General features: G+C 37.5%; 1 protein-coding gene across 1 annotated transcript in view; it reads left to right on the top strand.

Annotated features, from left to right (window-relative positions):
* Positions 1-18,416, top strand: part of LOC117303371 (collagen alpha-1(I) chain-like) — a 62,526-nt gene that overhangs the window by 15,897 nt on the left and 28,213 nt on the right. Inside the window, exons 2-19 of the mRNA XM_033787545.1 lie at positions 1,312-1,412; positions 2,153-2,994; positions 6,310-6,363; positions 7,337-7,390; positions 7,908-7,961; positions 8,752-8,805; positions 9,821-9,874; positions 12,228-12,281; positions 12,661-12,705; positions 13,283-13,336; positions 13,710-13,754; positions 14,284-14,337; positions 14,630-14,674; positions 15,809-15,862; positions 16,265-16,309; positions 16,746-16,799; positions 17,322-17,366; positions 17,958-18,011. Of these exons, the coding sequence (XP_033643436.1) occupies positions 1,312-1,412; positions 2,153-2,994; positions 6,310-6,363; positions 7,337-7,390; positions 7,908-7,961; positions 8,752-8,805; positions 9,821-9,874; positions 12,228-12,281; positions 12,661-12,705; positions 13,283-13,336; positions 13,710-13,754; positions 14,284-14,337; positions 14,630-14,674; positions 15,809-15,862; positions 16,265-16,309; positions 16,746-16,799; positions 17,322-17,366; positions 17,958-18,011 (1,762 nt within the window). The remainder of the gene's footprint in view (positions 1-1,311; positions 1,413-2,152; positions 2,995-6,309; positions 6,364-7,336; positions 7,391-7,907; positions 7,962-8,751; positions 8,806-9,820; positions 9,875-12,227; positions 12,282-12,660; positions 12,706-13,282; positions 13,337-13,709; positions 13,755-14,283; positions 14,338-14,629; positions 14,675-15,808; positions 15,863-16,264; positions 16,310-16,745; positions 16,800-17,321; positions 17,367-17,957; positions 18,012-18,416) is intronic.

The raw sequence follows: 18,416 nt of genomic DNA, 5'->3' as shown, positions 1-18,416 counted from the left end.
GTGACTTTTGGAGCAGTATCAATTACTCGAAATCGTCTGCTCTTTTGTGGACGGATCAAGCTTACTACTGGGAAGGAAACTTCGCTCAAAATTAGGAAAAAGAATATTCATCATAAGAGAGTTTTGATACTTTTTATTGAAATGTAAAAACACTTCTTTTAGACTACAGAGTTTAGTGAACTGCGAAGATTGTACCAAGGTTAGTTGTTGATCGTGTAACTCGGCGAAAGTCAGTCAACTCCTAAAAAGTGACTAACGTTTTTCGTAGGGCTTTAATGACGTTGTCGATGTTTGTGCAATAACTTAGGAGCGTAAACCTTGCTTTGTTTTGATTATCAAGGCTTTTGGTTTGTAATAATTAACATTTGAATAGTATAGAATGCTTGCAGTTTGCACTGACCGCCATTTTTGATGAACCGCACATCCCCACATGCGTCAGTCTGACATGCGTGACGATTTGTTGTATGATGTTTTGGCTGAGTTGAAGGCAGCGCTTATACAAGCTTCCATTGTTTGGTACCAAAGATGGCGGCCATATTTCAACACTGAATAACAAATGGAAGATTGAGCTGGCTCTCAAACAATCATGTAAAGTTGAATGAGAAATCAAATAGCAAGAACATTTGAGTCAAAATGACATATTTGAGCTGTTGCCTGTGGCTGTACATACTGGCTTGTTAAATGTGTTTACTTACCAATAAGCAATAGGGTTACCAGCGCAAAGCTGTGGTAACTGCAACGTATGCTCGCTTGTGAAGTGTGTGTGTTTGTTTGTTTGTTTGTTTGTTTGTTTGTTTGTTTGTTTGTTTGTTTGTTTGTTTGTCTGTTTGTTTGTTTGTTTGTTTGTGGGGTTGGTTTTTTTTTTTTGGGGGGGGGGGGGGAGAAGACCTCTCAAGTTAGAACTACTTATTTTGGCCTCTTGGATATCAGAATACTTGGATATCAGAATACTTGGGAAATACAGGCTTTTGGATCGGGTTTGCTTTGTTCTTTTTTTTTTTTACCTTTTTCTAAAGAATTCCTCTGTGGGGTCCAAGTTTAACAACATTACACTTTGTGGGGTCCATTGTTCCATAGTGAATTAATCAGTAGGATCCTGGAAGGGCCCATGCCTAAGCCCACTTGTACTTGATGGGCCAAGTACTTGGATTCAAGTACTACTTGGGAACCTTAGTACTCCGCAGTCCTTGAAACTGGATCTGCAAAGTACTTGAATGAAATCAGCGCTTTGAAATAACACACCTTTGCTAGAATTATTTTGCATGGTTAACAATTCTCTGAACTGCATTTTGTAATTTGTTTTAAATGCAGGTATATATGGCCTGTTGTATTTCTCATTCTTCACTACATTTGTCTACTCTGTGCTGCAATACGAACAACTGTCTCTCCTCAGAATTCTTCATCGTTTTCAGGTAATTTCCACAAAATCTTGCTTCTTATACGGCGCGATCAGTTACTCGGCATTCTCAGTGGTGCTCCTGGCGCTGTAACAGTATTTCCTGCAAGGTATTTGGGACTACGTTTGAATTATGAGACCTATTCCTAATTACAGAAAAGGTCGCCAGGAGAAGCTATCCTCTCAGTCTTTAAAGGTGCATAGCCATATAATATTTTATTTATTATTTATTTATTGATTTATTTTAATTCTTCGGACAATACAATTAAAACAAGCACATGCCGGATCCAGGGAAGGGCAAAGGTCAAAAAACTGTTATCAAAAAAGATGTGCCCTCCCAGACCTAGCTCATAAAACGGTTAAACAAATTTTTAAGGATTTTTTTCTGAACTAAGTTTGATAGATGGTGCTGTTTTAAAATGCAAAACATACACAAACTTCCACATCATGCCACGGACACTGCAGAAAATATGTAATGCAAAATTAATTTAAAAGGTCAAATCATCAAAAAAATCAGACCTGGTATTATAATAAAATGCTGAGGCATCCAGGATTGCAAAATTTTGTTTCATGCTAAATATACTAGCATCAGCAGGAAATCTACAACAATCAATTGTAAATTATTTGTTGATTTTGGTTGTTCTTATACCCCATGCCCAGACAACTTATACCAAGGGAATAACCATGAATGATTGATAGTGTTTTCACTTCCATCCTAACTCAGTTCTTCTTTTGTTTTCCTGTTAAAACAAACAGATTTGGTTACGGGTAATCTACAACTTCTACAAGACAAACAAATCGCATCATTGCAAACAAATTCTTCTTTTCTCTCCAACTCCTCATCACCCAAAGATGTTGATTCAGTCGGCATTTTCTCGAACAGAACTTCAAAACACTCTCTTCCTGAGAGAACTAATTCCACCTCCAAAATATCTGAGTCACAAGACAAAATCCAAAATAGTACATCGGTGACATTAGCACAGTACCCCAAAGAAGATGTCACAGCAAGGACAGAAGCCTCAAATGCTCCCTCATCAAGTACGCAAAGCTCATACAGCACTACAGATAGTGGGGAATTATTTAAAAAAGACTGGCTCTACAGAGAAACGGTGTCAGAAGAGGACACCAGTACCTATGCGAGACATAAAGTTTCTTCAGAAAGTACTGAGCACTTGATTTTCCGAACGGCAACAAGTTCTCCACACCCAAAGCCTGTTCCAGCACCAGATTTAAAAAATGGCACTTTAGGATTGAGGAACATGTCGACTGCAAGTCTGGCTACGGCTAAATCTCAGGATGTAAATAATACAGATAAGCTTTTAAGAATCATTGGCACCCTTTCATCAAAGGGAGTGGATTCTGACTTTTTACCTTCAGGAGAAGGACCTGATTTTATATTCCACCGTTCTCCCCCACCCCTAACAACGGAGATCACACAACTCACTGTGACTGAAGAATTTACAGAGTTGCTGGCCATTGCTCAACAAGCATGGGCCCAACTACCTGCAGAAGTAATGAATACAGAGCTAGGAGAATTTTTAAAAATGTACAGTGCCTTTCCTTATATCAATCTGGAGTCGGGACCAGTGAGAATATGGGTAAGTCACCTTGTTTTATTTTCAAGGGGGTTTTTGGTATGGAAATTCGATAGTTTGAAATAAGATCCCAAGAGCTGCTTATAAGCACAAGTTAACGGTTGAATGGCTTCTGACTGGCACCCCTGAACAAAGATATTGACAAAATAGTGACACCGCCAACAAATGGCTAGATAGCTCAGTTGGTAGAGCGCCGGCACGTTAATCCGGAGGTCGTTGGTTCGAATCCCACTCTAGTCAATTCTTTGTTCAACCCCAAAAATCAAATACAAATTTGCTAAGCACGTTGCTTCACTGAATGCTATTAGTACATGTAGTGTACAGTGCTTGAGGCTGGTTTCCAGCTTAACTAGCAAAGAATGCTTAGTTAATTCTTCTTATCCCCTTGAATCTAAGCTTATGATTCACATATAAATACTTCTTGAAATTGTGTCATTCGAGGTCAGGGTGATCTGGGAAGTGATTAAAAATGGAATTTGGGGTCAAAAAGAAACAAATAACTGTTAATAAAACTTTTTAATCTCTATATTAAAAAACAAATCACTTTCTAAGACTTTTTCTGCCTCTGTTGTAGTATCAAACAGAAGTTGATTTTCTGAAGGAGACAACATAATGTAAATTTTTGAGATAACATTTTTTTAAAGGGTAGAAAAGGTGATCGTAGGGACCTGCAGATTTTGTCACAGAATGTGTGAATGACCAGCTACACACTTTGTCACAGAATGTGTGAATGACCAGCTACACACTTTGTCACAGAATGTGTGAATGACCAGCTACACACTTTGTCACAGAATGTGTGAATGACCAGCTACACACTTTGTCACAGAATGTGTGAATGACCAGCTACACACTTTGTCACAGAATGTGTGAATGACCAGCTACACACTTTGTCACAGAATGTGTGAATGACCAGCTACACACTTTGTCACAGAATGTGTGAATGACCAGCTACACACTTTATGCAGGTGTGCTTTTTCACTTCCGAAGTGCTCATAATCAAGACTGCATGTTAGATTTTAAATTGAATGCTTTCAATCCAGGACATAGAACACGTGTTTTACTTCAGTTTTAAATCTGAAACATTTGGAATGATATGGAGGTAACACAATACCCAGGAAATGAATTTCGCCCCCACCTGGGTAGACCTCTCTCCCCATTCCGAAACAGCTGTGCGTTTTTACATTAATTCTTCAACCCTGGTACCTCTTCCACAGGTTAATTCTACACAGATTTATATCCCATAGTTCATGAACCTCTACTCTGCCCCCAGGAAAACTAAACATAGGATTTGCTGGAAATCAAAACCGCTTGCGCCGCTACAAGCAACTTGTTAAAGGTTGACAGAGAGAAGGAAAATCTGACAGGGTTTTAAACAAATATCCTGTGTCATTACACTATCAGGCTTATTCCCAAATGGTTTCCTAGGCCACAGGCGTGTGTTACACTGTGACCTTTGACCAGCTACAAAATGTTAACTTTTTTTTCTTCTTCAAGAATAGTATTGTGTTACAATATTAAATGCCCACAACTTTCAGGCAGTACCAATTTTGGAGTTGTTGATATCTCTGTACTTAAAAGTGGATGTGTTGATACCTATTAACTCCCTTTAGAATTGGTTTAAACTTTAAGGCTCACAGCAACCAATTGATCCAAACCTCACCCCACTCTGACCTGAAGAGACTTGGAAACTAAATGCGAGTGTCTTCCGACAAAATTACTGAAGAACACTGGAAGGGACACCGATTGAATTTGGTTCTCTCGGGTTGGACTCAGTTTTAAGGGTAGCGGCGCCACAATCATCTCTTTTGGGAAAAGAAAGGTTCAATGATAGAAATTTTAGAATTTTTTTCCCCAGCTTTTTGTCTTTTAAGGAGCTTTCTGCTTTGTCTAAATATGCAGTTATGCAAGAAAAGGGTCATTTACTGTTCTTATAAAAATTCATTGTTTTACACGTCTTATTATACCATTACAAGAAAATTCTTGTTGATTATAAAGAGTTAGCTTTTAATTATGAGTAAAACAAGTGAGACTGAAAATGCACAATAATGACTCAACTGAGAAGGCTCTCAATGCCCAAGCCAATTACTCATTGACTTTGGCGCAATAATCTTACTCGGTAATCAACAACCACTTTTTTTAAAGCCACCATTAAAAGCTCTCTTTTCAACAACCAACTTTTCACAGTCAGTGCCTCTAAGGCTAAATGTAACATAAGGGGTCATTTCACAAAGATAGTTACAAAGAAACTTAAGCATATACATGTATGTCCTAAGTTAGGACGAGTAATTCTTTTAACTGGAGATACGACTAGACATAAGTCTTTGTGAAATCCACCCCAGATGTTTTTGTTTTCGGTTCATTGACATGAGAGATAGTTCATCGATGAGTGACTGAATTTTAAGAAATAAACTTCACTGTCCATCGCAGCAAGCAACAAATTATGAATAAGTTTTCATTTTGACCTGCAGAAGTTCAAAGTGTTTTCCCACTGAGGCTGAAAGTGACCGTTGCTTGTAGGGTTCCTTAGAGGCATTTAGTATAAAACTGGACAGTTTCTCTCTGTGAGGTCTGGTTTGACCCATACCAGACCAAAGGTGCTAACCATCAGTTGGATAAATAGGAGTTGGAGTGAAACACCATAATTAAGCAAATTTGATCGTCCTCTTTTCTCAACCCCCCCCCCCTTCAAAAAAAAAAAGTAGAAAAGAAGATTGCGCTTGTTTTGATTATAATTGTTTTATACTATTGTTGACTTTAAGAGAAGCCCTATGTTTAATTTTGTATCTTAATTGTGATCTTTATTATGGATGTTATTGTATGACGTTAAAACTAAAAAACCTTCTCCCTCTTAAAGCAGACAAAAAGGTCCGTAAAAACTTGACTGCTTTTGTTTTTACTGTTCACTGCAACCAGTATTATGTTTTCAAAATTAGTGTTGCTAGCTCACGTATATTTCAAAGGTGTCTAAATCAAGTAAATGTAGAAACCACTGACACATTTGTGACTGTACACAAACTGACAACCGGTTTAAACATCAAGTGTGACACCTACAAGTGCTACGTGATCTGATGACTGTCTGTGATTTGCAGATCATGGGTTGGTAATTTAGACATCCACTGACAAATCTGTGACCTGTTTCTTAAATTGGCCTGCTTGAAGAAAAAGCACTTGTGTCTTGCAGATGATAGTCTTGGCTTTTTAGAAAGGGCAATTTACCAATCATGACCTGAGACTTAACCCTTTCACAGCTGCACTATGCTTCTAGTTTTGTGCTTGATACTGCCTTAGCTAACAACCCTAAAATTTGTCTTGTTTCAGCGTTTGAAAGGGCCCCCAGGCCCTCCAGGACCCCCTGGCAGACAAGGTTTGAGGGTGAGTGACAGTTGACTAACTCAGAGGTTACAACCTTTACCCCTTGCACATTTATCCTAGTCCCAGGTGGGGTATGGGTTTAGCGCAGTTCTGATCTGGGGTTCCTACCCCCAGGGAAATTCCTTGGTCTGGGCTGAACTTAAGAGGGAGTGGTAATCGTCCTTGGTTTAAACTGTAGATTGACTTTGTTCATTTAGTAGCTGGATTTGATCATAGAGCAAGGACAGAGGTGACATGATCAGTCTATTTCAGAACATGATCAGTTAAAGGCACTATACACCTTTGGTAATTGTCAAAGACCAGTACTCTCACTTGATGTATCCCAGCATATATGCAGAAAATAGAAAGTCTGTGAAAATGTTGACTCAATTGGTCATTGAAGTTGCAAGAGAAAAAAAATGAAAGAAAAAACACCCTTGTTGCACCTATTTGTGTGAGAAATTACCTCTTCCTCAAAAACTAAGTTACTTCATATGAAGCAGTGTCTCACAATATTTTATACTACCAACAGCTCTCCATTGCTCATCACCAAATAAGTTTTTATGCTAACAACTATTGTGAGTAATTTACCCATTAGTGTCAAGTGTTTATAAAGATGCTGCCCCAGTAAAGGCCTGGAATTTAATCTAAAGATGCTGTCCCAGTAAAGGCCTGGAATTTAATCTTTGAAAGGGCACGTAAAGGACATTTTCCATTTTAAAATCTTGAAGTCAATGGAAAACTTTTGAAGGGGCACCAAGGCCAAGTCCAGGGGCAAGGGAGACCATGACCTCTGTGTAATTCTAGGCCTGTATTATCCTGATGCAACAACATCTATCAACACTAAATTAAATCTTTACACAGAAAGTAGTTTTCCGTATTAAGGAATACCTCCCGATGTTGTCTTTCTTAATTTTACTACATTGTTTGTGTTTGCATTATGATTTTTGTGAAATGATATGGTTCTAATATATAATTGTTCCATTTTAAAAAGGGTAAACCTGGTCTGAGGGGTATGAGGGGACGAACGGGGGAACAAGGGGAGCAGGTAAGATCATATTTCAAAATAGTGCAATTTATTCATTAAATTTTGTTCTAAACTTGTTAACAATTTCCACTCATATTACTGCTATATAAATAGCAACATAAAATAGATGGAAATTTACATTGCAAAGGGATAAAAAATATTATTTTTGGTTTTACCCACACGTTCGCTATTATTGAATGTAGGAAAAATACCTCATAATGAGAAAGTTGGTTGTGATATAGAAATTGTAACACCAAACCCAACTTTTCTGCTTGCAGCATGCGAGTATCTTTGTGATGCTCCGGTTTGAGTTTGAACAGACACACATCTTTTTATTATTATGGTTTTGCTTGTAAACAATAGTTGAGCAAATTTGCAGCAAGTGTTGGTAGACTATTGAAAACCCAATTTGAACGGCAGAGCAAATCGCTTATCTGAGGATCTTGTTAAGCAGAAAACAAGAACCTTTGGTGTGTGAAGCAAAGAGTCCAATATTATTTCAACGAACTGATCAACATCGAAACATTCTAATTTACAGGGTCAATCAGGTGTGCAAGGAGTATCGGGGAAACCAGGGCCACGCGGACTTCAGGTAAGTGATCCATGCTAATCTACACTACCCCTACATGGCACTTTGGCTGGTAGCCTGTGCTGGTCACTAGCTTTGTGCTTTTTTAAGATTTATGAGATTGTAAAGGATGGAGAAGTGAGTTCTGCAAGGCATATGTTTTTTTCAAAGAGCATGCCTTCCTAAAACACTGTGTTATTAGAGCACTTTGTATACATTGCTTCTTCTGTTGTTTACTTTTTTGGGGAAGGGTATTACCCAATTAGTATCTAGCATGGTAGAAGTGTAAACAGGTCTTTTGCAGCAGATTTGTAACTGATTTCCACTTGGCCAATAAATAATCTATTTCAGGGATATTTGTAATTGTAGTCCCAGCTGAAAGTTTGTTATAAATAACTCTGTATGAATCAGACATTTAGGTTACAAGTGAATTGTAATGCAATTAAAGTATAACATATCCAGCATCAGCAACTGAAGTTAGTGGTTGGGGTTTATGTCCATGCCTGAACACAGTACATCAACCATCACATCTGTGCATAGTCAGTGCGCCTAACCTTGGTAAGAAATGTTTGGCTTGGTATGTGTCCCTTTTGGGATGTAAAATGTGATGACCTCATTATTTCGGGGTCTGTATACATTGACGATTATGTTTGTTGTCTTTTAGGGGGGGGGGGGGGGGTTCAGTCACATTGCTTACCCTTTGATCATTGCAAAGTTTTCTTTGCTGGTCTCAATTTTGTATGGGGGAAAGAAATCCCTTTTTAATTTTTGTTTAATAGACAGATTAAGTCTGGAATGATTTATTTTCTTGCAGGGTGAGCCAGGATCACAAGGCAAATGGGGAACTGCTGGAACAATTGGAATCAAGGTGAGCTTTAAAGTTAAAGGCAGTGGACACTATTGGTAATTACTCAAAATAATTATTAGCATAAAACCTTTCTTGGTGACGAGTATTTGGGAGAGGTTGATGGTATAAAACATTGTGAGAAACGGCTCCCTCTGAAGTGCGATAGTTTTCGAGAAAGAAGTAATTTTCCACGAATTTGATTTTGAGACCTCAGATTTAATTACCAATAGTGTCCACTACCTTTAACAACAGTCATAGCTGTAGCCCTAGCTGTAGCCGCCATTTCTGATAAAGCCGTTATAATCAAATTATTTTTTCCCAAACAATTACTTATTCTATTATTTTTCTTTGAATGGTGGTGTACATGGAGTAAACAAAATGTGACATGTTGTTTAAAAGACAAAGTCTATTCCCAAGAGTGAAATTGCGTTCCCATGAATAGTGTATAACAGCTGTGCATGTTTTATGTATCTATGATAGATGTTTACAACTGCTACTCAACTTCAAGTTCATTCTGATCGAAAAGAAAACATGATCCCAAACTTCCTGCATGAAATATGGGAATGTCACCTGAGCTTTTCTTAAAGAAAACAAGAAAACATCACCTTGGGTTGAAGTAGATGGTGTCTAAACTTCTGAGACACAATTCCCCTGAGTCTCATGATATGCCAACATGGAAACAAGTCTGGCTGAATTTATAGCTGGTGTCTTTTATCTCAAGCATGTGAAGTTGTTTCCTAGCACTGTTACTTTCAGAACTTCACAGTATTTCTCTCTTTCACACCTAATGACTTGAGGATACAAACAAATCAAGCTCCCACATAAATATTGCTTTTAAGACTGTTTTCCTCTATCAAGTTTTTGTAACAGTTTTCAAGTGATTTTTGGTTGAACAAAGAAAAGTATACTAGAGTCGGATTTAAACCAATGACCTCTGGATTAGATTAAAGTGAAGGCAAACAAGATACATGCACAGAGTTTACCATTTTCAGGATAAGAACCATTAGTCTAATGTTATTATTTGCTTTTGTTTCAGGGGTTACGGGGTGAATCTGGTCGGCATGGCTTCAACCCCGGACAAGGACCCAAGGTAAAATCGAAACTAGCACTTCGTTAATTTTGCGTCCCGACCCCACAAAGCACTCCCCGTTCGCTTATTAAATTGTAGTTCTGAACTCCTTGTAAGGGGATATTTGTGCAGCCTGAGCCAGCAGCTCAGTGTGATAGTTAAAGGCACTGGACACGTTTCTCACTTGTTGTATATGCATGAAATAACAAACCTGTGAACATTTGGGCTCAATTGGTCAACGAATTTGCACAAGAATTATACAAGAAAAAACACTCTGGTTGCATTAGATGCATAATAAAGGGCTTCAGCTGCAGTATCTTACCATTCAAGTGAGAAATTACCTCTTTCTCAAAAACTATGTTATTCCAGATGGAGCTGTTTCTCAAAAATCGTTCATGCTATAAAAAGCTCTCCATTACTCGTTACCAAGTACGTTTTTATGCTTTTACTTATTTTGAGTAATTACCAATAGTGTCCAGTGCCTTTAAACTGATCTGCAGTATAGTCGCTTCCCATTGGGTTGTAAATCGTAGCTGTGCAGATGCACTCCAGGATTTCATACTTCTTGTACAAGGACCTACCTCTTTCCCTTCACCCTCTGACCCCACCTAGCGGGCCACAGCTGCGCCCTTCCTTTCACTGGCTCCGAAAACCTTCTCAGAAGTAAAACAATGGAGTTAAAGATTGAAGAAGACATTATGGTGAATGTCCTATTGCACTTTTATCACTTTTCGCGCCATTTTACAGTTACAGTTACCAGTCTCTTACTGTCTCACCAGTTAATGTCATTCACTTTGGTTTGGAATAATAGTTAGAGTATGCCAGTACCTCGAAAAGATATCATCTACTGGGCTCGAAATTAACACTGGACTGCTGGCATGTGGTGGCCAGTGATTTTAGAATCAGGCCAGTAAACTCATGGCCAGACAAGCCTGGTCTTGTGTTTTTCAATTGAATAATAATTCTTCACTGTGTAATATCTTGGTTATCAGCCAAAACTCCTGACGATGACTAGAGCAAGCTAGTGGGAATGTTGAGACCAATTAAAAATGACTCTGCAGTAGTGCAGTTAAAAACGATCCTATAAGCTAAAGTAGTAGTCCCAGCCAATTTTCAACCTTCCGCCCGGGTAGTAGTTAAACAGCAGGACAGTCCTTTTCAGTTCTTTCTGCTTTATGAAATGGAGCCATGTTTACCTTTACTTAGTTATAACCAAAACTGTACCAATGGTACAGACATGGTGTTCATTACAGTCATGGTGTGAAGCAGAGGGTTAGAGTGAGTCACAGACTAAGGTCTCTAAAGTCAATTTAAATATTACACATGTACCTGTTGTTAGTAACTGATAAATTGTTTCCACAAACTACAATTGATTATTTTAAAAATTAGGTAAACTGGATACACATTTTGTTCAGAGGAAAAAACACTTGCTTCAGTCAATTTGTCTTTGTACAACCCAAAATTATTTAAAATTTACCCAGTCAGTTTAAAACTTGAAATAAATTTTTAAAAAGGACAATTTTTTTTTTTTAAACAAAATGAGTATAACTCTTTGATTTGTTTTCAAATCATCACTGTTGTTGCACAATAATTTGATGTACAAAGGTATCAGTGTGTGTACATATCTCTGTTTAAAGCAAACTGCCTCGCTTGGGAACAATCTTGACACTCTACCTTTAAATTCCAGGTAGTTTTTAATTCTCACAAATTTAGCTCCCTTGTTTACCTGGGAAAAATGCATTGCAACCAACCTCAGTATAATGAAGTCCCCATTGAATAGTTATTGCACTTTCACCGCCAGTGACCCTGAGGTGTATGGGATGTTCTAAGAAACCTCAAAAATGGAACAAAACCTTCAAAAAGGTCTAAAAGAAAAGTAAAACCATTCATGAATGCAAATTGATGCGCTGAGCTAAACCTTTTATAGATGCCGCAAATTGGACCTCCCATTTTGCTCTTTCTAAAACACACATGTTTCACCACCTGCGTGTTCTCTGAAATCTTTCGTAGAACAAACACGGTCATCACCTTTCCTTATGCTCCCCTCTAGTCCAGCCTGCCGGAATTCCAAACTTTGTATCATTGTTGTTCTTGCGAGCCGGAAAAAAGTTCTAGGCCATCACAACTTTTGGTGTTTGCAGTTCAATAAACCTGCAGTAAAAACCTTGACTTTTGTGTAAAGTCCCTGCTGTGGCAGAGCTCGGATCCAGCCGACGCCCCGCGGCCTGGAAATGAGGTATTCACCAACGGCCTGTAATTGGTTGCATAGTTACAGTGTATGGACCCAGCAAATAATTTGGGTAACTGTTTGAGACATCTGGTTTATGTTTTTGTGTTTTCATTTTTGTGTTTTTTTATTTTCTTTTTATGATAGGGGGACACCGGGTTGCCTGGGGAAATGGGAGATGCGGGACAGCAAGGGGCCAAGGTGCGTAAGTGTATTTTACGTTTTGTGGTTTTGAGTTGAGGCGGGTTTTTTTGTCTCCCTTTGTTATTATTGTTTTGATGCTTAGTAGTGATAATAATATTTTATTCAGACATATCACAATACATACAGATAAAACACATTTAGAAGAATACATTTAGTTTAAAAATACATTTTGTATAAAAAATCAAAATATGACAAACGAAAATTTGACAACAAACCAAGGAGCAACAGACAAAACAAAAAATGGGTTTCCTAGGAGAAAACAACTTAAGTGAAATAAAACACTATCACCAGAGAGGTGTGTGCTTGGTTTTAAAGCACTGAATAAACGCATTGTTGTTTATTTTTCATTCATTGGAAACAATTGTTTACTTTACAGGGGGACACAGGGGGAGTAGGAATTCCTGGACTGGAAGGAAACATGGTAAGTTACATCACGTTCATTCAAATCATTCAAAATCCAACTGTATTTACTTTGATTTCATTGGACTTCGGCCACTTTAAACTGATTATTGACCCATTTCACCGGACGTCATCATCAAAATCATCTTGGAGCACCATATTGGTGGGATGTCACTGTGCGTTATTCAGTGAAGGATGCATTTTAGGCGAGGCGGCGTTTACAGGTAAACCTATGTGCCCACCAAAATGGTGAGCGTGGCACAGTCGCAGCGTGTGAAGCGCGTGCAGGTGGTCAATATGCTTGGTTTAATATATATATATTTTTGCACTGTTTACAAACATCAGGTTCCATTTGCAAGAGATCAAAACTAATTGTTTTACTCATTCTCAAGAACCGTGTAATTTGAAGCAAAGATTTTTTTAAGGGAACTATTCCACCATGGCCTTGTTCAAATATATACTTTTAATCTTACAAATATTGTGCACACCCTTTTAACCACAAAATAAGATAATTTCATCAGTTTTGTTTGAAAGCTTGATTTCCAAAGATTTTGATAAAAGTGTTTTTTTCTCTGTCTGTCTGTCTGTCTCTCTCTTAGGGTATGGTTGGAATCCATGGACCCCAGGGCCAAAGAGGATTCGAAGGATCAAGAGTAAGTCAATATTTTGGTTTTGTTTAAACTTATTATAAATAACCAAATAAAGTAAACCGTTGGTCTTTGGAATTGGTTGATTTGATCTATTCCTATGTGAATGTATGTACAATGCAACGAATCTGGGAAATTGTATAAGGTGGAAGCGTTTTTGAGATCTCGCCAGAATTCTGGAACTGTTATGTCCATGCAGGAATAGTAATCCGTAATTTGAATACAAAATAGTAAACTGTTTTATTGAGTTAACATCAATGGCTGTATATTCAACACATCACTTGTCACTTTGTCACAGCTTATGTTTGCTTTTTATATATAAGATTGCTTACATTACCATGCTTCAATTATATATTTGTTTATTTGTTTTAAAATAAAGGGACCACCTGGAAGGTCAGGGGCTTCTGGCGATTCTGGCCATCAGGTAAGGTTGAAATTCATTGCAAAAAGAAAGATGTAGTAAACACATTTTAGTTATAATTAATACAAATAAGTGCTCTTAATACAATGTGTTGGTTTTTCAGACAGGCCAGGATTTTAGCTCTAAATTTGTGTGTAGCAGAAACTTGATTCAGGTTTACCTATGGCCACAACTGGGCCCATTTTCATTGCTCTGTTTACTGTAAGCAAAGAATCGGTGCTTACGGAAGCAGGGAATTCTGCCCTTATGTCAAGCGTATTTCACCAGTTAACAGGGATTTTTGCTTGTGCGCATGCTACTCCAGGTTAACTTGGCATTCTTCGCTTGCCGGCTAGCACAGAAATTTGGTGCTTGCACAGTCGGCAGAAAATGGTGAATTCGGCCATGAAATTGGGACCTGGTTGGTTCGAATGCAACCAAAAATTGTCCAACCTGACCACCTTGGTCATTTTGCATAATGCTCAGGAATCCTTATGCCCCAACTGTGCTTTGGATGTTGTCATTTTAATATCTAGATTTTTTATTTTTACAGGGAGACAAAGGAATTCCAGGTCCGTTCGGTCTACCGGGTGAGGAAGGCTCAGTGGTAAGATACAGTTAATTTACTTCTGAGGGACAGGACTATTTTTAAAGTTGGAAGATTTTCATAAAAAAGTAGTATGAGAAAGATTAAGGTTTTGTGTTTTACTTTCAACCAAATAATTCAGTAATGATTCTAGAATGGTTTGTTTTTCAAAAAGGATAGAAATTATTCTTTAAATGTTTTTTTGGTTTTCGTTTTCTTTAAACCCAACCCAACAGTAGTACAGTGATATTTAGATTTTTTTAAATAATTTTTACCAATGAAGCTAACGAAAACGTTTGATTGTTCATAACAGGGTCCTGATGGTGAACAAGGTCGACAAGGCAGGCGTGGTTTTCCGGTAAGATGCCAACATTCATAAAATTTCACACAACTTGTGCGACAAGGGTGTTTTATCTTCCATCATTATCTCGCATTTTCAACAACCAGTTGAGTCAAAATTTTCACAGGTTTGTTATTTTCGGCAAATGTTGAGATACACAAAGTGAGATGACTGGTCTTTACCGAAGACGTCCAGTGCCTTTAATCAATGCTATTTCTACAAAGTGTCTTTGTTTGGAAGACTTGATTATAGACACTGTGAGTCATAGATCATATCTAGAACAAAGGATTTCCAGCAGGGGTTCCTAGATCATGAATCAACCTCTCAAACCACTTTACTGACGGACAGAATAAACAAGTTAATCAATCACATGAGCACTTGTGTCATAATAACAACATCAAATAGTTATTAATATATTGTTATTTATTGCTCTGCTCTATCTAGATTCCACTTGCGCAGAGGTAGGGTCAAACTTTTGTAACTGACCCTTGAAAACAAGAGTGTAATTTCTATCCGAAAGCCTCCTTGTTATAGAATGGGTAATTTCATCTGAAATGTCCCTTTTGATTAGAAAACCATACATTGAAGTCTGAGAATCAATTCATGTACGAATTATTTCTCAGATTTTTTAAGGATTAGTGTCGATTTGTAAATGCTGCAGCCAGAGATGGGGTAGGTAGTCGTTGTCACCTCGCTAAACTTGGATGGATTTTGCGTTCTTTTGAGAACACTGTGACAGTTTTTGGCTGTTGCCTTAAAGGGTCTGGGTACTTTTTGTAGGAAAAAAAACACCATTTCCACGGATTTACATTAAATGTAAACAGTTTGAAGATAACTATGGTAGAAAGTCTCCCTGAAAATATTAGTTTCTGAGGTGCTGTAGTTTTTGGGAAAGGAGTGAAACAATGTCATGAAAATAATTTTTGTCTCACTGGTCATGAGACAAATATTTTGGCATGTAAAAACGTATTTTCATGACATTGTTTTACTCATTTCTCAAGAACTACAGCACCTCAGCAACTAATACTTTAAGATGCTGTCTACTTAGTACTAGCACTATCTTTAAACGGTGCAAGTTTAATGTCAATCTGTGGACTTTGTGTTTTATGTTACCCAAATCCTTTGAACAAGTTTTTCTGATTATATTTACAGGGCTATCAAGGGACTCGTGGTAATCCAGGTCAACCAGGCTCTGATGGAGCACCGGTGAGTTGAGCTTCTTAGTAGTGGCTTTAGTAGAGGGGGAGAAGGAGCTGGAGCCCCCTAGCTCAGAACTCTAACCACCACAACCACCCCTACCCCAGACTCTAGTCAGAAAAAAACAACAACAAAAAAACAACGCACTAATGTATGGTTTGATACATTAAATACCCCCACCCCTGCAAAAAATCGAACCCTGAATTGAAAGTTAAATTTAAATTTTTGTTTTAAATGATGTCTTTGCCCCCCATCCCCTCAAAAAAAATATGGCCATAAAAGGACACAGCATTTTGACCTAATACAAGTTCATGTCAATTAATAATTTTATATCCCTGTTGTTTTTTCCTAGATAAAAGCAACAGAGTTGTAGTTTGTTGTTTGATTTGCCATTTTATTTCTTGATTTCAGGGGACGAATGGAAGACCTGGCCGACAGGGTGCTGGTGGAGAAATGGCAAGTTTTTTGTTGTTTTTTTTTCCTTTTTTAATAAAGTTTCCAGTTCTCTCTATTTGGGATCACTGGTGCAAGAAATTGACTTCTAATTTGCCTGTTCCTTGATGTACAACTTAAAAGGTTATTCAAACTGTATTTTTACACGATGCATTGTTTTGGAAATTCTTTGCCTGATGTTTGTTTCCCACCATTTTATTATTTTAGCTTATTTTAACCCATACTTTTTTTTAGTCTTCACATTTGATGTAGCTTTGTACCTTAATCTTCGCAAATTTGCATTATTTCACACAAAAACATAAAACAATTTCAATGCACATTGCTCAGTTGAAAGGGCCCCAGTACGCTTAGCCAGAGGCTGCAGGTTCAGATCACACTCAAGTCAGTTCTGTTTTTTGTTCACCCCAAAATTAATGAATGCACTTTGTTTGTCTTACAGGGAGGTATTGGCCCACCTGGAATCAAAGGTGCACCAGGCCCACTGGGAAATATGGTAAGGACGGCAAAACTGTCTTTTCTCTTTTTTTTCTTATTTTTCTTCAACCTTTTTTTTATCTCCTTTACAAAATTATTAGTATTGTTATTATTAAATAACATTACAAAGCCCATGGTTGCCAAAACATACATACAAAGATTAAGAAATAACAAGTTCTTAAAGAACTATCTGAAAGACATTTCTGTTTTGAAAGAACCATCAATACCTTTTTCAAGAGTCAAGAAACCTTCCAGTACAAAAATAGCAAATTGTAATTTCTATGAGAAATCACATCTTCATAACCAGGACACCAATGCCTTCAATATAGATTTATAAATTTCAACTTGAAATGTACTCTGTTCTTTCAAATCCATTGTCTAACCCCTTTGAATACACTAAGAAATGTGATTTAAAAAAAATGTTATTTCAGGGTTTTTTGTTAACCAGCAAGTTCTCTGTGACATCTTCATTAGATTAGGTGTGTTCTGTATTTAAGAGGAATGTTAATTGCTTTTTGGTCTCTATGGGATTTCTCCACAGGGTCTGCCTGGTGACATTGGATCTATCGGGCCAAAAGGTGAAAAGGTGACACATGCTTTCATCAATTATCTTACTGTATGTTTCTTTATTTGTATTACTTTGTAGCACTGCTTGAAGATTTATCATGCTATACTTTGTCTGAGTTTGTCTGCTGTTCCAACAAACTAATCTCAGACCACCCCACTGAGATTTGTATCCCAAGTCACTTGATTGATTTTTCAGGTCAGAGACTCGGCTCGATTCTTGGTATTTGTATCTAGACCAAAGACTTGTCTGTTTGTTTGTCTGTTTGTTTCTGTACAACTACATCCCGCTGAGCATTTTAAGTTAATTTGTTTAAAGTAAGAGGCGATGTCTTGTTCTCTTATATAAACAGAACACACAAGTGTTAATACTATTAGTTATTATGCAATGCTTGTTTAAAAACAATATATAATTATCCTTTTTTATGCGGATGATTTGGTAATGGTAAAATAATGCACTTTTTGTTCTTGTTCTTTTCCTTCTACTAAAGTCCAAAAGAAAACACCTACTTTTCTTCTATTAGTTGTTAATGCATAATACCAGGTAGGTATGTCTTTCTTCCTTGCCATTGTTGCCTAATAAAAGTCAAGTTTTTCTGATCCCATCTGTCAGGGTAGTCGTGGCAGCAGAGGCATCCAGGGTGACCAAGGCAACCCTGGAGAAAAGGTAAATATTACGCTGCAGAGATAAACAGTTATGTTTTACAATCATTTGGGGATGAGTAAAAATCATTGCAATCCACCCTCTTCCTTCATGAAGTTCTCAGTGAATATCATCCCCTGCTTCCGAGTAAAGTCGTGATTTCCAAAAATGCTTCACGAACAACTTCACGAAACCAAAAATCATGCTTCTCAGAACTTTCATCAGACCAGAAATAGTTCTGTATGATTATTATTGACAAAACTTAATTACCTGTAATTAATACATCTACAATATAAGCATTTGATAAAACCAGCCTGCTATACATATTTGGTTGTGGGGTTTACTGGTCAAGAGCTAACACTTTTGGACTCTGTCCAGTTGTCCAGTGGATATTTTTATCCTAGCTGTTTGGATGAATTAATTTTCCAG

The sequence above is a fragment of the Asterias rubens genome, chromosome 19 (assembly GCF_902459465.1).
Source record: "Asterias rubens chromosome 19, eAstRub1.3, whole genome shotgun sequence".
Taxonomy (NCBI): domain Eukaryota; kingdom Metazoa; phylum Echinodermata; class Asteroidea; order Forcipulatida; family Asteriidae; genus Asterias; species Asterias rubens.
The sequence above is the reverse complement of the archived record's forward strand: the minus strand, read 5'-3'. Positions and strand labels throughout refer to the sequence as shown.